The sequence below is a fragment of the Chlorocebus sabaeus genome, chromosome 22 (genome assembly GCF_047675955.1).
Source record: "Chlorocebus sabaeus isolate Y175 chromosome 22, mChlSab1.0.hap1, whole genome shotgun sequence".
NCBI classification, from domain to species: domain Eukaryota; kingdom Metazoa; phylum Chordata; class Mammalia; order Primates; family Cercopithecidae; genus Chlorocebus; species Chlorocebus sabaeus.
Genome location: NC_132925.1, coordinates 44,042,169 through 44,060,583, shown reverse-complemented (window position 1 = coordinate 44,060,583; position 18,415 = coordinate 44,042,169). Strand labels below are relative to the sequence as shown.

General features: G+C 40.2%; 1 protein-coding gene across 24 annotated transcripts in view; it reads right to left on the bottom strand.

The window, feature by feature from the left end:
* KALRN (kalirin RhoGEF kinase) overlaps window positions 1-18,415 on the bottom strand; it is a 697,103-nt gene that overhangs the window by 320,111 nt on the left and 358,577 nt on the right. For 18 of the 24 annotated variants that reach the window (XM_073009790.1, XM_073009791.1, XM_073009778.1 and 15 more), the window contains exons 12-13: window positions 12,064-12,272; window positions 8,511-8,685 (exon numbers count right to left, since the gene is read on the bottom strand). In XM_073009790.1, the coding sequence (XP_072865891.1) occupies window positions 8,511-8,685; window positions 12,064-12,272 (384 nt within the window). The remainder of the gene's footprint in view (window positions 1-8,510; window positions 8,686-12,063; window positions 12,273-18,415) is intronic. The other 6 variants (XM_073009792.1, XM_073009793.1, XM_073009783.1 and 3 more) reach the window with 1 other exon arrangement.

Sequence of the window (18,415 nt, the reverse complement as noted above, 5' to 3'; positions counted from 1 at the left end):
AAACAATGAGAAAGAATAAGAAGGGATGTTTAATTGCTTAAAACCTGGAAGTAAATATATATATAAAAGAAAACATATTATGAATAATAACAATGCTGACTACAATGTATTAAGTGCTGATTAACTGCCAGGAGCTTTGCTAAAAATATTGTGTGTTAACTTATTAAATCCTTACAGTATCCCAACAGGCTGACAAATACTATCTCATCTCCATTTCTCAAATGAGGAAACCAAGGCTTCAAGGACAACTTGCCCGGCTGGGTGTGGTGGCTCACGCCTATAATCCCAACACTTTGGGAGGTGCAGGCAGGCGGATCACTTGAGGTCAGGAGTTCGAGACCAGCCTGGCAAGCATGGTGAAACCCCGTCTCTACTAAAAATACAAAAATTAGCCGGGCATAGTGGCACACACCTGTAATCCCAGCTACTCTGGAGGCCTGAACCCAGGAGAATCACTTGAACCCAGGAGGCAGAGATAGCAGTGAGCCGAGATCAGGCTGCTGCACTCCAGCTTGGGTGACAGAGTGAGACCCTGTCTCAAAAAAAAAAAAAAAAAGCAAAGCAACTTGCCTAAGGCCAAACAATTAGTAAAGGTGGTAAAACAGGTTTCAAACCCAGGCAGTCTAACTCAAAATACTGCACACTTGATCACAGCATTACTGTCTCTCAGCAAAGGTGATTATATACATTAATGAACACTACATATGTTGCATATGTTAAGATTCAATCTCATTCCAACTACCAGTAGGAAGAAAGGGTCCATGGCATTACATTGTGATGGGATGCCTTTGACATACCTGCATTGTCAATTGCAAAATGAGCATCTTTCTGTTTTATGACATCATTATTTTTGTGAAGATGAGGAAAGTGGAAGACAAATACTCTCCACTGGCCTACAAATGCTGGCTGAGAGGGAAAGACTTATTGCAGCTGAAGAAACCATCTCATCGTGTGCGAAGAGCTATTTTATCTACAATGTATCGATATAGGTTACCACGATGAATAAACTAGCTAAAGTACCATGGTCATTTACTCTTGTCCAACACAATGTTGAGTTCCTCTCTGTTAATCAATTCTTAAAATGATAAGATTAGTGAATTCTAAAGCAGATTATTTTAAAGTTATCATAGCATTTCCCTGTTTTAGTAATATGTATAATCTCTCTGAAGAGTTAAAATATTTGTTTAAATAGGTAAAGACCTTTGGGAATATTGTAACAAATTTCCAGAAAAGAAAAGGGACTTGAAAGTAATGAAATCCACTCAGTTGTTTTTAATTTTTGGCAAATTAATGTGAGAACATATTGCAAAAATGTTGTAATTGATGAGTTCCAATGTTCAATTACTTAATTTCTATACCAATTGAATAATTTGGATAATTGGATAATTTTTATGGCCAATTTCATGTTCTTTTCTTCTCTACCATCATGATTAAAACTGAGGTCCTTGGCCAGGCACGGTGGCGCACGCCTGTAATGCCAGCACTTTGGGAGGCTGAAGTGGGCGGATCATGAGGTCAGGAGATCGAGGCCATGCTGGCTAACACAGTGAAACCCCGTCTCTACTAAAAATACAAAAAAATTAGCAGGTGCCTGTAGTCCCAGCTACTCAGGAGGCTGAGGCAGGAGAATAGCGTGCACCTGGAAGGCGGAGCTTGCAGTGAGCCGAGATCGTGCCACTGCACTCCAGCCTGGGTGACAGAGCCAGACTCTGTCTCAAAAAACAAACAAAAAACCCCTGAGGTCGCTGATATAATCACAACTGTCAATTAACAGGGTTGGGAGGGATCTTGGCCATTCCTTTTTATAATTTTGTCCATACCATTGCCTTTTATCATTTTGAGATTTGTGGAACTCTTTTCTCCTTTTAAAAGATCTCTCTTTTGTTGAAGAGCTCCTATAACGTATATTGCTCACTCATTCTAGAACCTAGTTATGCTTGAGTGTCAGAATGTTTTCCCCCCGATGTAAGCTGAACACCTTCTACTGCATCCTTACCAGAAAGAAGGAGCATACAGCATTTGGACTTTGATAATGTTACTTGAGCTCAGGTCCACAGCCCTAGATCCACCCCATTACAGAGCGATCTGAACATTCCATCAGGGATTTTTGACAGTTCTACTGAAAACAGGTGACCTACCAGATTACTAAAGCTTGTGAATAATCCTGTTTTTTTTTTTTTTTCTTTAAAAAAAGGACGATAGTAGGGAAAACCTCCCAGTGATCCTAAAATTAATTTGTCAAAAAGTCTAGGAGAGACTATGAAATAAATATTTTGTGAGGATTAGGTTTACTTCATTGTATTAATTCTACGTGTTTTTACCAAAGGTTCTGGGGGTACATTCAGAAAATGTGACAGTGATCATTAGGAAGAGTCCACAAAGATGACCTCAAATAGATCTTAGCTTCTTTCTTGATATAGTTGCTATGTCGGTGGATGTGGCATGTTACAAACGTGGAGAACAGCAAGGCCTTGCAGTCTCGAACGGTTTTTATGGAAGAAAAAGTGGCAAAATTGGACTAGATGATCCACAGCTAACAGTGACTGTGCAGACTAATGGCTCTGTGTCCCCCAGAGAAGAGCCTGTAGTGACGTACCAGACAGTCCTGTCTTATCTGCCCAACTTTTCAAACAGCTACAACGTTGATAGTAATAATAAGTTAAATTTACATCTATTTTCACAGGCAGAAGAACTGTGCAAAAAAAAGAAAAAGACTAAATGTGAGTGATAAAATATAAAAGCTGCCATTTAAGGTTATTTTTTTTAAAGTCAGTGTACTGGGAGCCCTTACTTTGAAATAACAACCAGGAGCTTTTAAGCAAGCAAAGCCTAGACAAGACAGGTGATGAAGTCATTAAAAAGGTACCTATCTCCTGGGCTGCACCAGAGCCAGTGCTCTGAAGAGGACACATCCAAGCCTGTATGTGAGCCACGCTCCCTTCAGCAGACAGTGACCAAGACAGTCAGTGACTGGAGACCATGTCCTATCCAGAAAGAGATGAATAACATAGGGGATATATACCACAGAGGGCTGACACTAAGGAGAAATCATAATAAAATATTTAGAGTCAGGGGATTGCAGAAATAACTCATACAATCTCACCATTTTTCAGATAAAGGAAAAGAGGCCTATGATAAGCATTTTCAAATATGTTTAAGGCTCCCAAGTAAGAGGGAGCAGACTAATTCCTTTTTCTTTTTCTTTCTTTTTTTTTCCCCCCCAGAGAGCGGAACAAGGACTGAAGTGTAAAAGGTGGAGATTTTGATTCAACATAATAGTGAGATCGTGAGCTCCCGCCTTTCTTCTCTCTTCCCTGCTAAGCCCCTTTCTGGGCTCTGGAGATATTCTAATAGAGGCTGGATGGCATCCTCCAGGGATGCCAAATCCTAGCCACCAACTTTTGCCTGCCCTCAGATGTAACCTCATTGGGAAACCCTCCATGGACATCCTGACTGTGCTAAGTATCTGCTCCTTCCAGTGTTCTCTGCAAACCAGGAGACTCTATCATAGAATTCTTAAATTGTATGACGATTCTGTTTCTGTGTCTCCCTGTTATATCCTCAATGTCCAACATGGCTTTTGCTGCATAAGTAGGTGCTCACCAAATGTTTACCGAATTGAATTTCTATATAGGTAAAAGGCTGACTGAATGGTCTCTTTCTAATATAAAATGCTAAGGGCCTCTGCAAGCAACTAATTGAAGAGATGAGACCACCAGTAAGTTATAATCAGCTTATCTTCTTTAGGTAGAAGTTTCTTCCTTGAAGGCCGTTTCTCCCCAGCCTTAGCCTGGCCCCTATTTGCTTTACATGAACCCCATAGGTTTAGAATTGGTAGATCATCCCCTACTCAGGTTAATTACTCAATTAACTTTCAGGTGTGTTAAGCACACCTTGCTTGCAATTACACAGATATTTAAAAGAAAAACTATAAAGGTGGCCCATATTTTCAGAAAGTTCCTTGTCTAGAATATCTATCTTTCTTGGTGTCATTTCTAAGGCTTTTCAACATGAGTATGCCCATCTCAGAAAATGCCCCAAATTATCTATTGATAATAGAAAAACTATCTTGATATAAATATGCATATATGTGTATATATATATTATATTATGCACATATATTTTATCAAGCCAATACAAAGTGTATAAAATTTCCCAGGATTTTCATTAGTAGACTGGTGCTGGAGTCTCACTCTGATCACATGGCAGATGGCTTTGTGGAGGGCATGAAAAAGAGGGCTCCTCAGGGAAGGTAGGAGTGTCACAACTCTGTGGGGCTGACTATAGCTCATTTGTTCACTGCTTTCTGCATATTTCAAATTGTTGTTTTTTTTTTATTTGTCCAGTTAAATAGATGTATCTACTATCTAGTTTTAACTAAACTAACCTTCACAAAAAGACACATGGTTTAATGAGGTTCCTGCAAAGAAACTGCAGTTTGAAGATAATACTAATCATGAAAGCACAAGAGAACTTTGAATTCTCTGTCAGTCACATTATGGGGTAAGGCAACAATGACAATCTAATCCGATCTCTCAAGAAACCAGGGAAAAAATAATTGGAAATTATCAGAAGACTATTTGAAATATGGAACCCACAACTTCTAATGAAAAAATCTAAACCTCTTCCCAAGAGCGTGTTGAGTTTCGAAATTATTAGCCAGTGACCAAACATTTTTATAACTTAAAAATGAATAAATATTTATATGTAGGGGGTTGCAAGTTCAAAAAAACTGAGAAGGGACATAATCAAAAATGTTCAGAGACCACTGGCCTATTCTTGCTTCTAAAAATATTTTTCATTTCTTTCTGATTGTCCTTCCTAATTGTATAAAACTTGGAAATGTAAGAAAGTATCAAAAATAAGAAAAAAAAATCACCCATATTCTTACCATCACAAAATAAACATTTGTATTTGGTGAAATGTCTCTTCTATCATAACTAGTTTATATAAAATGTCTTTCATAGAAGGAGGCTGAACCAACAGGAAAAAAACATCACAGAACATCATGTTCCATTATAGGTCACTTTGGTCTCCATGGAGTCCAAGAAGGTATATCAGAAATCCAGCTATGGGCCTGGTTTTGAACATCTGACTAACAAATTTAGGATGTTTCACTTTACGTGGGCGCACCCTATGATCTCATTCCAGGTTATAAAGTGAGCACCATTATTATTGAGTAAAAAGAGATTGGTGCAGCAGCTCATACGCTATCCTGCTGACTACATTAACTGGCTCATCTGGGCCCTCAGTGATATGCCTAAGGAGTCACACTTAGATTCCTCAGATGCAGGGTAGCAGGCCTCCTCCAGTGTTCGGTAATCCCGAGGAATCTGGAGCATGTCTATCAAATGCCTTCCTTTAGGAAAGAAACCACACTGTAGGTCCTATAATCACAGACCCTGCCCTGGCTTATGTCAGCATAAACACACCTCTCGTTACAGAAACCACCCTCAGTTTCACACTCAGAAGCTTCTCTAAAAGTTCGTTCCTCATCCCCACAGTGAGACATAGCTGGTATTTGAATAATCTCAACACCCTCAAAAATAACTTCTGACAATCTGACTCAAAGCAGAACTTTCATAGGTTTGGCAGGATTTCCAGTTCTAAGATTAGATGTAGCATTCTCCCCAAGCTTTTGGGCCTCCCCCACAAGACAAGGGAATAAGACCCCTTCTAAAATCCGGATGTTATAGCCTACACCAGAGGATGCAGAATCCTATCATGATTTTTCTCTCCCTCACTTTATGAGGCCCTCACACTCGTGCTAGCCTGCATACCAGGTTGTCCAGTTGTTGTCCAGTACTTGGGGTACGAAGAGGAATTTTTATACATACAAAGGCTAAAGAATACAAATCCCACAATCTATTTGTTTATTTTTTATTTTTTTCTGAGACAGGTTCTCACTCTGTCATCTAGGCTGGACGGCAGTGGTGTGATGACAGCTCACTGCAACCTCCGCCTCCTGGGTTCTAGTGATCCTCCCATCTTAGCCTGCTGAGTAGCTGGCACCAGAGGTGCCCACCACCACATCCAGCTAATTTTTTGTATTTTTGGTAGAGATGGAGTTTCACCATGTTGCCCAGGCTGGTCTTGAGCTCCTGAGTTGAAGTGATCTGCCAGCCTTGGCCTCCCAAAGTGCTGGGATTACAGGCGTGAGCCACCACCCTCGGCCCCATAATTTAAGTATCAAGTTCCTCTCTCGTAACCTTTAAACCAGATCCAATTTTAATGCATGCGATTTAAACCCACATTTTTTAAAGGATATTTTCTCCATATGTTTTAGATCGTTTTTAAGGAGTGGAACTGGATTTGCCTAGAATCGAAGCAAGCAAAGGCACCCATGTGATGCCCCCAGCTGATGTGAGGGGCATAGATGATGTCAAAGCGAAGCTAACTGACCCATTCCAGCACTGAACCAGCAACCCTGACTTCCAGGCCACAGCCATCTTTTCAAATAAAACTTATTCCAAACCCTCAGATTGTTTCCTCCCCCTTAAGCATGTTTTGAAGCAGACCCAGAATGACAGGAGAGTAAATAAGAAGTACAACAGCAAAACCACCAAACCTGCTAACATAATTTCTCCATGGATATATTCACTCCCAGGGGGCAAAATGGAGCTGAGGAATGATTGCAGGAGTGCCTTTGGCTACTTTAATCAACTTAGCCTGTATTTATTTTTGTACATCTCAATCCAAATTACTAAAGAATAATGACCCAAACCCTCTCTTTTACCTCTTTATTACCTTGTTACCCTGACTTTAAAATGTTCACTACATACACTTTTCACTACATGTCAATATTTTTATTTTCCCACTGGCATTTTGATTGCTTTTCAAAACATGTTTTGATACTACTTGCCACCTGAAATCCTGAGAGTACATTCAAAATAAATAAAAAGTATAAATAAATTCACGTAAGGTTATGAAATCAGTTGGAAGGATAGTTAAGATCTAGATTTAAAGGCTTAACTTCTCCTTTGTTCCAGGACCTGTCCAGAAAGCATCTTTTAGAACGTGAAGTCTTTAAGCAAGAAATTACAAGTTCTCCCAAGGAGGCAGGAGTACAGATGTGCTTGTAAGAAAGTAAAGGATAGAAAGATGAATACCTTTATGATTGCTTTTCTTTTACACTTCAGGTTCTCAATATGAACACTTTTTGACCCAGGATTAAAGCAAAGGGTAGCTGTTCCCAAGACAGTCTCTTGTATTGAGTTGGATTAGGATGGGATATTGGAGCTTTCAATATATTTTTTTTAAAAATTTCCTTCCAAAGCTGTTCCACTGAAGTTTCTGCAGATATTATCGGGAAGATCACTCTCCAGAAACCCAGAGGCCCTAACCCCAGAGAGATGGTTGGAATGGAAAACAAAGTTAAGAAATGGTGGGTGGAAAGTTGGTTTTTCCTCCTACTATACCAGCCAGGAGCAAAGAGAAGACATGCCTTTAATTCAACCCTTTGCCATCCCTGAAAAGGAAAAAGTGCCTTATGTTGGATATTCCTTATACCACAGAAACCCTATTAGCCTGGCTTTAGTTACGGTTTCAAAACAGAAAATATTAAAAGGGGGAAATTATGTGAGAGAAGACATTACTAATTGGTAAGATAAAGGGGACATAAATTTACCAGAATATGTGATTCCAACCTTCCGAAAATAAACTGAGGAGTTTATGAGAAGAACTAACAAATGATCTTAGCACAGGCTTACTTTCTTAACAGGTAGAAATCAAACTGCAGATACAAATTCCCCTTCCTGTGGTGCTTGGCTTCTTAACTGCTGTGTGATTGAATCTAATGCATGATTTATATTATCAGCTCTAAGGAGGCCACCTAATTTTAACATCTACCCATTCAAAAAGCTGTGAAATTCAATGACTCTACTCCCATTATCAAACTACCAGCTCCATGGTATTTCAGGAAAATGCCAATTAAGACTCTAATAGATAGCAATAAAAAACTTCTTGGCTGGGCACAGTGGCTCATGCCTGTAATCCCAGCACTCTGGAAGGCCAAGGCAGGCAGATCACCTGAGGTCAGGAGTTCAAGACCAGCCTGACCAACATGGTGAAACTCCATCTCTACTAAAAATACAAAATTAGCCAGGTGTGGTGTCACGTGCCTGTAATCCCAGCGATTTGGGAGGCTGAGGCAGAAGAATCACTTGAACCCGAGAGATGGAGCTTGCAGTGAGCCAAGATCGTGCCAGTGCACTCCAGCCTGGGCAACAGGGCAAGACTCCATCTCAACAGAACAAAACAAACAAACAAAAAACCTTCTCAAGAAAGTAATCTACAGACAGAAAGTAAACTAGAGGGGCTCTGCTCAGCAGTAGGGGATGAGAAGGACTGGAAGGAATATGTCGTAGTGGACTGGGAATTTCTTGTGTTCTAAAAATGCATGCTGGATGCTCTAATTTCCTTAGGCTACTGCCCTGTCCCTGGGGCAGTGCCCTTGGCCAGGAGGCATCTTGGCCCCTCTCCACCTCCCGTCCTGCTCCCCCCTCCGGTACCTCGATGGTGTACTGCTCAAAGATGCGCAGTTGCAGGAAGATGTCCAGCTTGATCTTCCGCTCATGGAACAGCTCCTCCATCTGCACCTGGGCATCATCAAGCTGCTGCAGGACCGACTCGATGTGGCTGATAGAACTGCCGTGGGGTGTTTTGTTGTTGGACACAGCTGAGTCCCTGTGGCAGAGTGGGGAGAAAAAGGGAGGGAGAGGCCTTTCCATGTTAAAAGTGACAGAGAAGGAGGGGGACCTTCCTCATCTGAGCAAGGTGGATGTGAATCAGTTGAGTCATTCAATAAACAGACATTTATCAAACTCCTGCTGTGAGCCTGATGCTATCTGCTTAATGAGTGAACCAAAGCTATATGAATCCTGTTTTGGGTTCACAAGTCTATTTCCAAGACTAGTTGTTCTCCTATTCCTCAAGCAGACTTGTGAAAGAAATAAGATTAAATTATGTATGAGAAAGAACTCTAAAAGGCATAAAATATTAGAGAAATGGAATGGTTCCACACTTATATGTAGTCTAATATGTATAGTTTTAACACACACATACACACACATACATCTATCACAATACATACAGACAAACATATTAAAGGCATATTTTTTAAAAATCTTCCTACTTTTACTTCACAGACTCTTTGTTAAAACAGATGATGTCATGGTTGCCAAAATTGTAAGCATGCACTTTATAAAGCTATGCTAAAGTTATGGGCTGGTGTTATTATACTAAACAGGCTCAGGCTATACTTAGGAAAGCATAGGATCTGGAGCCTGCAAACCTGAATTAGGTCTCTACTCTGATATATTTAGGCTGGTGGTCCTGGGAAATCACCTCTCTGAGCCTCAGCTCCCTTATCTGTCAAGTAGACTTAATAACAGTGGACTTAATAATTTCTGCCCTGCCCACTTCACAGTTTGCTGTTAAATAAGAGTGCGCATGAACTAAGACCAGTAACATGTTGTATGGATGATTATTACTCCTGAAAGGACACAAGTGAAGTGTCAAGTGCTGATCAGCAGAGTAAAGGCTAGATCCTAAGAAGCTGGGACAACCAACAAAGGCTGCAAACAGTTTTGATGTGGGGGTTTGAAGCAATGGAGAAACACAGTCAATAGGAGGAGGTGTAGCCTCCTCTGAGGAGGGAGAGTCTCCACAAACGTAGTAGGGAGAGGTGATGCCTTGTAGAGGGAAACTGAGAGATAAACAGATTGATTTTGCTCAGCAAAATTAGGTGGTGGTAACTATAATAGGAAAATGATGGAGGCTAAGTTAAAGTTTAGATTCCATAGAGCCTTGAGTAAGCTAGAGCCCTAAAACTTGAAATAAACTGGCATACTCATTATCTTGTGACATCTTAGCTTCTCACACAATTTAAGGAGTCAAAGGACAAGGAGGAAATCATTTATTTCCAATCATCTCATCAGCAGGCTTTCTGAAAGCCATGTTCTTTTAGCCTGTGTTTGTCTCAGAAGCAATGGTATCTGAGCTCATTCTGTTTCTGAAGATGGCATAAGGCTAATTTGTCAAGCATCCTTCTGTCTACCATTCAGAGGGCTCCCAATTCCTGCCTCCTCACCCTGGCCTGTTTGTTGTGATACAGGCACAGTTTCTACTCCCACAACTGCATGGACATCCCCAGGCATGAAAAGAACATGAGATGTACTCAGTGCTATCTGCTATGTATTTGTTGAGGGCTTTGCTGCTGGGAGGATATGATTATTCTCCTGGATTGTTCCTCTCAGTCTTTCTCCATCACTCATCTTCCAGAAGGAAGAGAATGATTTTGGACCATTTTATGCGGCACTATGTCAGTGTCACAGTCACTAGGAATCACAGAGATGATGTAAAATCTCCCTTAGGTGCTCTAGTGACAAGTGTCAGAAAAATCACGAAGACCTAGGGAAGATGTTTCTGGTGTGTGTGAGGTATCCTGCCAATGTCCACTAAGCACCATTTACTTCTTTTTCTCTTTGACTTGCTTTGATGTCAGGGAGGGGAGCCTAGGTTAGAGTCAGGTTACTGGCACAATGAATGGTCGCCAGTGGCTCTTGGTCATATGCCTGCGGTACTCTCTGAAACCCATGGAATTTAATCTTGCAGAGCAGGCATCACACACATTGTTGCCTTTGCCATCATCAAGTAGCCTTATGCCCTTAGGCATTGTGCAGGTTTACAGTTGTTAAGAACGAGTGGCATCTCCGTAGGCCTAGCCCCACAGAAAGTGAAGCCAGCCAAGCCTGTGAAAAGTATTTGAATAGATAACACAAAGCCATCACAAAATTCTACAGCTGCCAGAACTCCTAGAGTGAACCCCTTAATTACACAGACGAAGCAGCTGAGGCCCAGAGAGGTTAAATGACTGTCCACTATTTGGAATTCTCTTCAGAAGCAAATGACAGTGGAGTTTCCTAGGGAGGCAGACAAAGCTGTCATGTATTATATATTCATGAAGATGAATTAGGGGAAGAAGGAAAAGAGGCTGTCTTGTTAGCATGCAATAGGAGGATTTGGAGCATCTCATGTGCATGTTTGGAATAGAAATTATTAATTTCTAACAGAAAAACATGCCAGGGCCTTCTAAAGGTAATTTCTCATTGTTTATTTAATTGGACAACTGGTATGGGTGAAAAAAACCGTCTCCAATTGACGTAATTCCCTCAGGCCCTAAGGCTGGCCTGGGACTTGCTGATGAGATTATTTCTGTCCAGAGCTGGCAGAGGTCCCAGCACTCAGTGATTTTGGGATAGGAACAAGTCCCTGGGGGCGGGCATCATTAGCACCATCAAATCCTATTTATACAGCACCTGGGCATGGGGTTGGTTGCTGAGGGCTTGCCTAAGGCCTCATGACACTTTATCTAAGGAGCCAGGGTCCTTGACAGGGACAGAAAACTAGATATTGATGCCAATAGAAAGGAGGCAATGGCCTGGGTAATTCTAAACAAATGAAAAGTTTTAGACAGGATCTGTCTCCTTAGTTATGTTTGTTTAGGCTGATGCCGAAGGAGTTTTATTTTCTGGGCAGCAAGGAATGGTAAAAGGTCATAATTGGGTAACAGGGAACTGGTAGGACACCACCACACTTTTTCTATGTCTTCATGGGTTCAAAGTCAAACATCAGCAAAATGATCTGATTTTGCTGACTGGGGCACTGGAGGTCAGAGTTCAGCCTAAGACCAGATGTCAGATAACACCATACTCCATAATGTCTATTTCTCTGCATGAGCAAATATGCCCTAATTCTTAATGATTTTTTACTTTTGTTATTTTTTTGTCTTTTGTTAATTTTTGTTGTATTTATGTTACTTACTGATGGCTGAATAACATCCTGAATGATAAATAATGTTTTGAAACATTAAAGTTTTTCCATTTACTATTTCATTCTAGACTCAAGTTGGGTATGGTGCAGGCATTTTTACATCTTACAGATAAAGAAACCGAAGCTCACACAAGACCACAAAGCAAGATTTTGCTGAGTCAAGACTGGGACAGGACTTATCTCACGTCTAGCCCGAGGCATTTCCCACTGGAAAGCTCTGCCCATGCTGACCTGGCCTCGCTGGGCTCCCCCAGGGAGGGAGGCGCTGACCTGAGCTGCTGGATAAGGTCTTCGCCTTCCTTGATGACATTGAGCGTGGCATCTAGAGTGGCGGTCTGCTGCTGCTGGAACTGCTTGATCAGTTCCTGGACTGCATCCACAGAATCTGCACAGACATCCTCCAACATCTCCTTCTGAAGGTCTTCCATCCATGTCCACAACTGTAGAGAGAGAGCAGAGACTCCACTCAGGGAAGATGGGAGAGGCCAGGGCTGGGGTGAGGGCAAGGTAGCTAGACTGGAATCACCCAACTTACTCTCAACCAGTCAGTGCCATTCTGATCAGCACACCTATGGGTCATTTTGTGTTTTTACATTTATATTCATCACCAGTCTTTGCTAAGTTTACTCCATTGGTGTTGACAGTCCCTAAAGACAGGAATCACCCCTGGCTTAACTTCCCTGTGGTTCAGGGAAACCTACAGGTGTGGTCTTAGAGCAAGGAGATCAGTCATCTTTGAGACACCACTAGGAAGAACAGGAGACTAGAATGAACGAATATTATTTCCTCTTTCAGAAAGGAGGAAAGGGAGTAATGTGCTCTGTGCACATTGATTCCTAGAAATATATAATGACATTGCAAATATACAAAGAATGTGGTGGTCAATAAGAACTAAATGCACATTAACTGAGCATATTCTGTACATATCCCATACTATTTTGTTCTTTTTAAAATTGCTAGATTGGTTAGAAAATTGAACGCTAAAGATGGTGGTTTATCTTAATTTCAATAAATGTAAGAGACATTTTCCCATAATATTCAAGATGACAAAATACAACTAGGTATTACTGGCTAGATAACTTTAAAAGAGCTAAGTATAGTGTTTTGAAGAAAATAAGCATTGGAAATGTTGAGGAGTTAAAATTGAATTACTGAAAAATCATTTATTGATAGGTTTTCCTCATCATACTGAATACAGGTCTCCAGTGGCCTGCCAGAGAGCTCACTTTTGACTACTATGAGAATTTTCATAAATGAGAGAGGGGAAGATGAGTCTAGTGTTTGCTTTGAAACCAGCAGTCTTAACCTGACCAGCAGGAAAGATAAGCTCAGGGCTCTACCAGGAAAAAAGCCAGTAGAGAAAGAAAACTGATAGATGGAGTCAGAAGATGCAGATTTTGGCTTTTATTCCTCCCATTACTCATGGTGCCTTTGCACAAATCACTATACCTTCGATCTCCATGACATCATGTGTAAAGCAGGTTGTGGAAAGCATGAAATAAATTGGTTAATTTCCATCTGGTTCTAACATCTTAAAGTCTTCCCTGTTAAAAACATAGGTAAATGTCTACCTCAAGAATATTATTTCATCGAGTTGGTTCTCAGTATGGTAAATAACAGTATGGCCTTTTCAATAAGGGAAGATTAAAAAAAATAAATAGAGACAAAAATAGTCTTCAAGATTTTGGACAAGTTATTCTTTGTTCCTTAGATAGAGAAGCCCTAGATGCAGCAGAAGAGGTTAACAGGAAGATTAATAAGTTTTAGAGGCTGTGAATAAGAAAGCGTAAAGAATGTCCTTTTTGTACAGGTGAGTAATCTCCTGAGTCTTAGTTTCCTTATCTACAAAATGGGAAGAACAAGATTTGCCCTGCTCACTTCAAAGACTGTGAGGACTGAACTATTTCCTTATTATTAATGCTTTAAATAAACTTATAGCAGTATTAAGCCTATAGCATTATGCTGATTGCTATAGGGAATGCAAATTATTATCCAGCAACCCTCACATTTATCAGCTTGCAAATCTGGTTGTAATTAGTTCAGTTTATTTCCTTTCCAAATAAAACACCAAACAAGTTTTCCAGACCATATAAGCTGGGATACATGTTGCTGTAAGTGTGAATATGCTAATTTCAAATCAGCATAAAACCAGGAAGTATAGGATATTGATAATGATAGCTTAATGTCACTTCATATTTTCTGGCTGTAGTTTTGTCTAGAGAGAAAACACATTTTCTAAGTGTATTTAAGTCTTTAGGGAAGAGATGATGGATTCTCTGAAAAATTATTGTACAGAAAGGCAGTGTAGCATAGTCTTTAAGAGTTTCAGGGGCTGGGTACAGTGGTTCCCACTGTAATCCCAACACTTTGGGAGGCCAAGGTGGGCAGATCACCTGAGGTCAGGAATTTGAAACCAGCGGGGTCAACATGGAGAAACCCTGTCTCTATTAAAAATACAAAAATTAGCTGGGCATGGTGGCAGATGCCTGTAATCCCAGCTACTCAGGAAGCTGAAGTAGTGGAATTGCTTGAACCCAGGAGGCAGAGGCTGCAATGAGCCGAGATCGCGCCACTGCACTCCAGCCTGGGGAACAGAGCAAAACTCTGTCTCCAAAAAAAAAAAAAAAAAAAAAAAGTTTCAAATCCTAGTTCTACCACATATTAGCTATATAATCTTGGGTAAGTTACTTGTTCTCTCTGCACCTTGGCTTTCCTTATCAGTAAAATAGGGATAATAACAGTGCTTTCCTCCCAGAGAGTTGTGATAAAGATTACAAATAAGTTGATATATGTGTATGTATTCACAAATATATTATCTATCCTACTTATCAACAGTGTCTGACATATAATCAATACTGTATCCGTGCTACATATTATTACATTTAAAATATATTTTTAGCTTAGACAACATGGTAAGACCCAGCCTCTATAAAAAAATTTTTTTTAAAGCACAAAAATTAGCTGGGCATGTTGGCACACACCTGTAGCCCCAGCTACTTCAGAGGCTGAGGTGGGAGAATTGCTTGCTTGTTCCCAGCAGGTCAAGACTGCAGTGAGCTGTGATTGTGTCACTGCACTCCACCTGGGTGACAGAGCAAGACTCTGTCTTTAAAAAAAAAAAAAAAAAGATGCTTTTGCTCCAAGCCATCTCCAGTTCCCATTAGAGGGCAGAGGGAAAGTTTAAGTACTCCTTCATTTTGTAGTTTGTATAAGATCAACATCGAATTTGGTCCTTCAAGATACTAGATTGGGCTGGGCATCTCTATTCTGTTTTTGTCACTTTGTCTCAGGATAACCGAGGAAAGCCTAGAAACTAAAAAGTCTTGATAGCTCTAAAAGAAAAAATATGTAAAGAGAGAGAGGTGAAATCGTGGACCTGGGGCACACAGTCACTGCCTGGTGGGAGCAAACTTAAATTGCAAGCTCACAGTTTTGAATAAGCACCTCTAAGGCTTAGCACCATAAGGTAGATAGAAATAAAAGTTGGTGCTACTAAACCATGAGTAGAGTCAATATCCCATTTAATAGGCTGTAATTTTTCTAGCTCTCTCAGTGTCCCATAGGTTTCCTCTGTGTATGTCCCTCTGATTTAGCCCTGAAAAACTTGCTTTGAAAAAAGTCCAAATTAGAGGGACACTTCTGCTACTACTTTACTGATTATTAAGCAGTCAGTGAGATCCAGCCAGAACAATCTTTTCTGTCAAGCTACTACAAGCCAATGTTTGCTGGAACTAATTAGGTAAAATAATGGAGCGAGTGAGGCAACAGCAACCACGTGTGCTTTTTTCCCCACTGTCTTCCACACTGGTTTCTCTCCCATGGGTGAGCCGCTTTCCTTTCTGCTTATCTAAGGTTTAACATTATAGCACTGTACCTTCTCCATCAACCCACCCTCTCCCCAGAAAAAAAAAAAAAAAAATCCCATGTTTCAGTCATTTCCAGACCCTCTCTTCTTGATCAAAATGTATGTGTACTATGACCCTTCTTTTACGGTCCCGCTCTCTTCTTGGCAATGGTTGCTTGCTCCATGCCGATATACACATGTAGATGGTTTTGTGCATTCTTTCTTACAGAAAACACATGTAGTTGTGACCAAAAATACCTACATCCAAAAGAATGGGTCCAATTTGAGAATTTCTAGAACCTTGATGGGGTACAGTTAAAGGAGCCTTTCCATGCCCTACATAAGATTAGCTCTAATAGTGAACCAGTGAGTCAGCCCACAGACCCTCGCCCGCTTGCATAGTGGGGCAGCCTGAGAAAGGGGCAACTGAAAAAGACAGGAAGGAAGCAGACAAGAGAGGAAGAGCCTAGGAGGTTTGTAAGAAAAATAACGAGGCTTACGGATGAGTGGTTAAGGAAAGAGGTCATTTTATTTCACTTTCTCTGGCTGATTGGCTGTTCCATTTGCACAGCTTGGGCAGCCATTGTGCTGACAACAACTGATTAACAATAATGGTATCAACAATCCTTAAGGATGTTGAAAGGCACACCATATCTACATGGTGAACCTCCTCTTCCCTCATTTTGAAAAGATAATTTTTCCTGGACATCAATCACCTGCTCATTTCTTAAATAAATAGTATAACAGTACAGCAAGTGAAACAGAGGATGAGGCTATTTTTGTTCTTAAAGCCATCACCCCTCTTGAAGACCAATTTAGTTTTGGTTCCAGAGTTGGTGGGTAGAGGAACATGTGTATATAGGAGTGTCTGTGGTGTGTTTGTACCTATTTGAGTAGGAAATGGTGTGGCAGAATGATTCCACAAGGTGAAACAAATAGAAATGGGTATTTAATTAAGCTGTCTAATAAAGAGCAGAGGTTGGTTACTTTGGCCACATTCCTTATTTAACTTGACTTATATTTATACAACAAAAATATCTTAAAATGGATATTTTGAAAGCCCAGTGACTGCAGCATTTCCATGGAAACACAGCAAGGAAAGAGAATTCTGTGATGACAATTTCTACAGGGCAGGTGCTACAAATGCCGTGTTCCTGGAAAAAAAGAATGAGGACTTGGGTCAATGCTTCTCCCAAACTTGCCCTAGCTCTCCAGATCAGAAAACAAAGCTGGCTGCCCTCTTGGCTCTAGGCAAAAAGAATGTATTTAAGTTCAGCGCAATTTGTACTAGTAGTGGAGGCTCTGGATGTATAAGAAAGTCCCAAGTACATGTTTGTCGCCTTTCTTTTCTGAGTAACTCTTCTGTATAAGTAGGGATGAATAGTTCTGCTTTTGAAAAATAACATTTATTGGATTGTTCCTGATTATAAATTTAAAATGTCATTGAAGAAATCTTGCAAAACAAACAAACAAAAAAGTCAAAAAATTAAATCTCCCATAACATTCTTAAATTCTTGGTATATTTACTTCTGGTACTTATTCTATATGTGTTATTGAAATTGTGTTGTATTGGATATACAGTTTTTATAATTATACCACAAGCTCTTCCTCATGTCATTAATGATCTTTGGCAATGTGATTTAGAATGACTGTGTAATACTTTACTATATAAATGCACTATGATTTGTTTCACGAAATCACCCAGTGTGAAACATTTAGATAGTCTCTAATTATTCAAGATTATGACTAACACTGTGATGAAATAGTTAGACATTTTTAACCCTCTAGGTTCCTACAATAAATAAAGAATTCATGAGGCCAATAGGATTAAGCAGACTTGAATTTGCAGAAGAAATGAGCCTGGAGGTTATCTTTTTATATCTTCCTCCTGTTTCCTCTCTGATCCTAATTAGAGTAAATCTTTTGATGTGGAAATATGGCAAAAGTAAAATTATGGACTTTAGCCTGGGGAGTCATAGGAAGTCTAGGTTAAATCATTTATGAAGGTGGATATTCAGTTCCCACTTAGAAATCTCCTGCAAAAGGGGCTTTCATTCCACGAAAATTATAGACTAGGATGACATTCTGTTAGAAATTGGCACCAAGGCAGAAACTCTGCAAATTGTGATAGGAAGGAAGAAATAGTGGAAGGAAAGAAAGAAGGAAGAAGATAGCCATAATGAGGCAGAAATGATTTACAACAGTATTTATCAGCAGTACCGAAGGCCACTTTAGCAATGCTGAGCAGAGTTTCCTTCTATTCACTCTACTCACAGTAAGAGGGAAAAGCAACCACGGCACCTCAAAATTCCCTAACAGACTACTAATCCTCTCCTGAATAAAAAGCCAGAACTTTGCCTATAGAGTCAAGAGGAAGGAGTCAAGAGTGAATGAACTCAGGAACACATAGGACCCATAGTTAGTGATGTTTGAGAGGTGATGAGTCTTGAGAGGTATTAAACAGAGTACGGAAAAATCAAACCACAGGAGTTCTTTCATGAGACCATTCAAGGACGCTCATTTCTGCCCCCCTAATAATCCATTTCTGCCTGCTATATATAGATCCTGAAGGAAAGCTCCCATCAGCAAGTTAGATACCCCACCCAGCCCCCCTATTTACAATATCTGGAGAGCTCAAATCAAAGAACTGCAATAGATTAAAATGTAATTGAAGGGACTCTTCTCTCATTTTTCTTCTTCTTTTTCTTTTGTTAGCAGAGACTGGCTTCCCATTGTCAA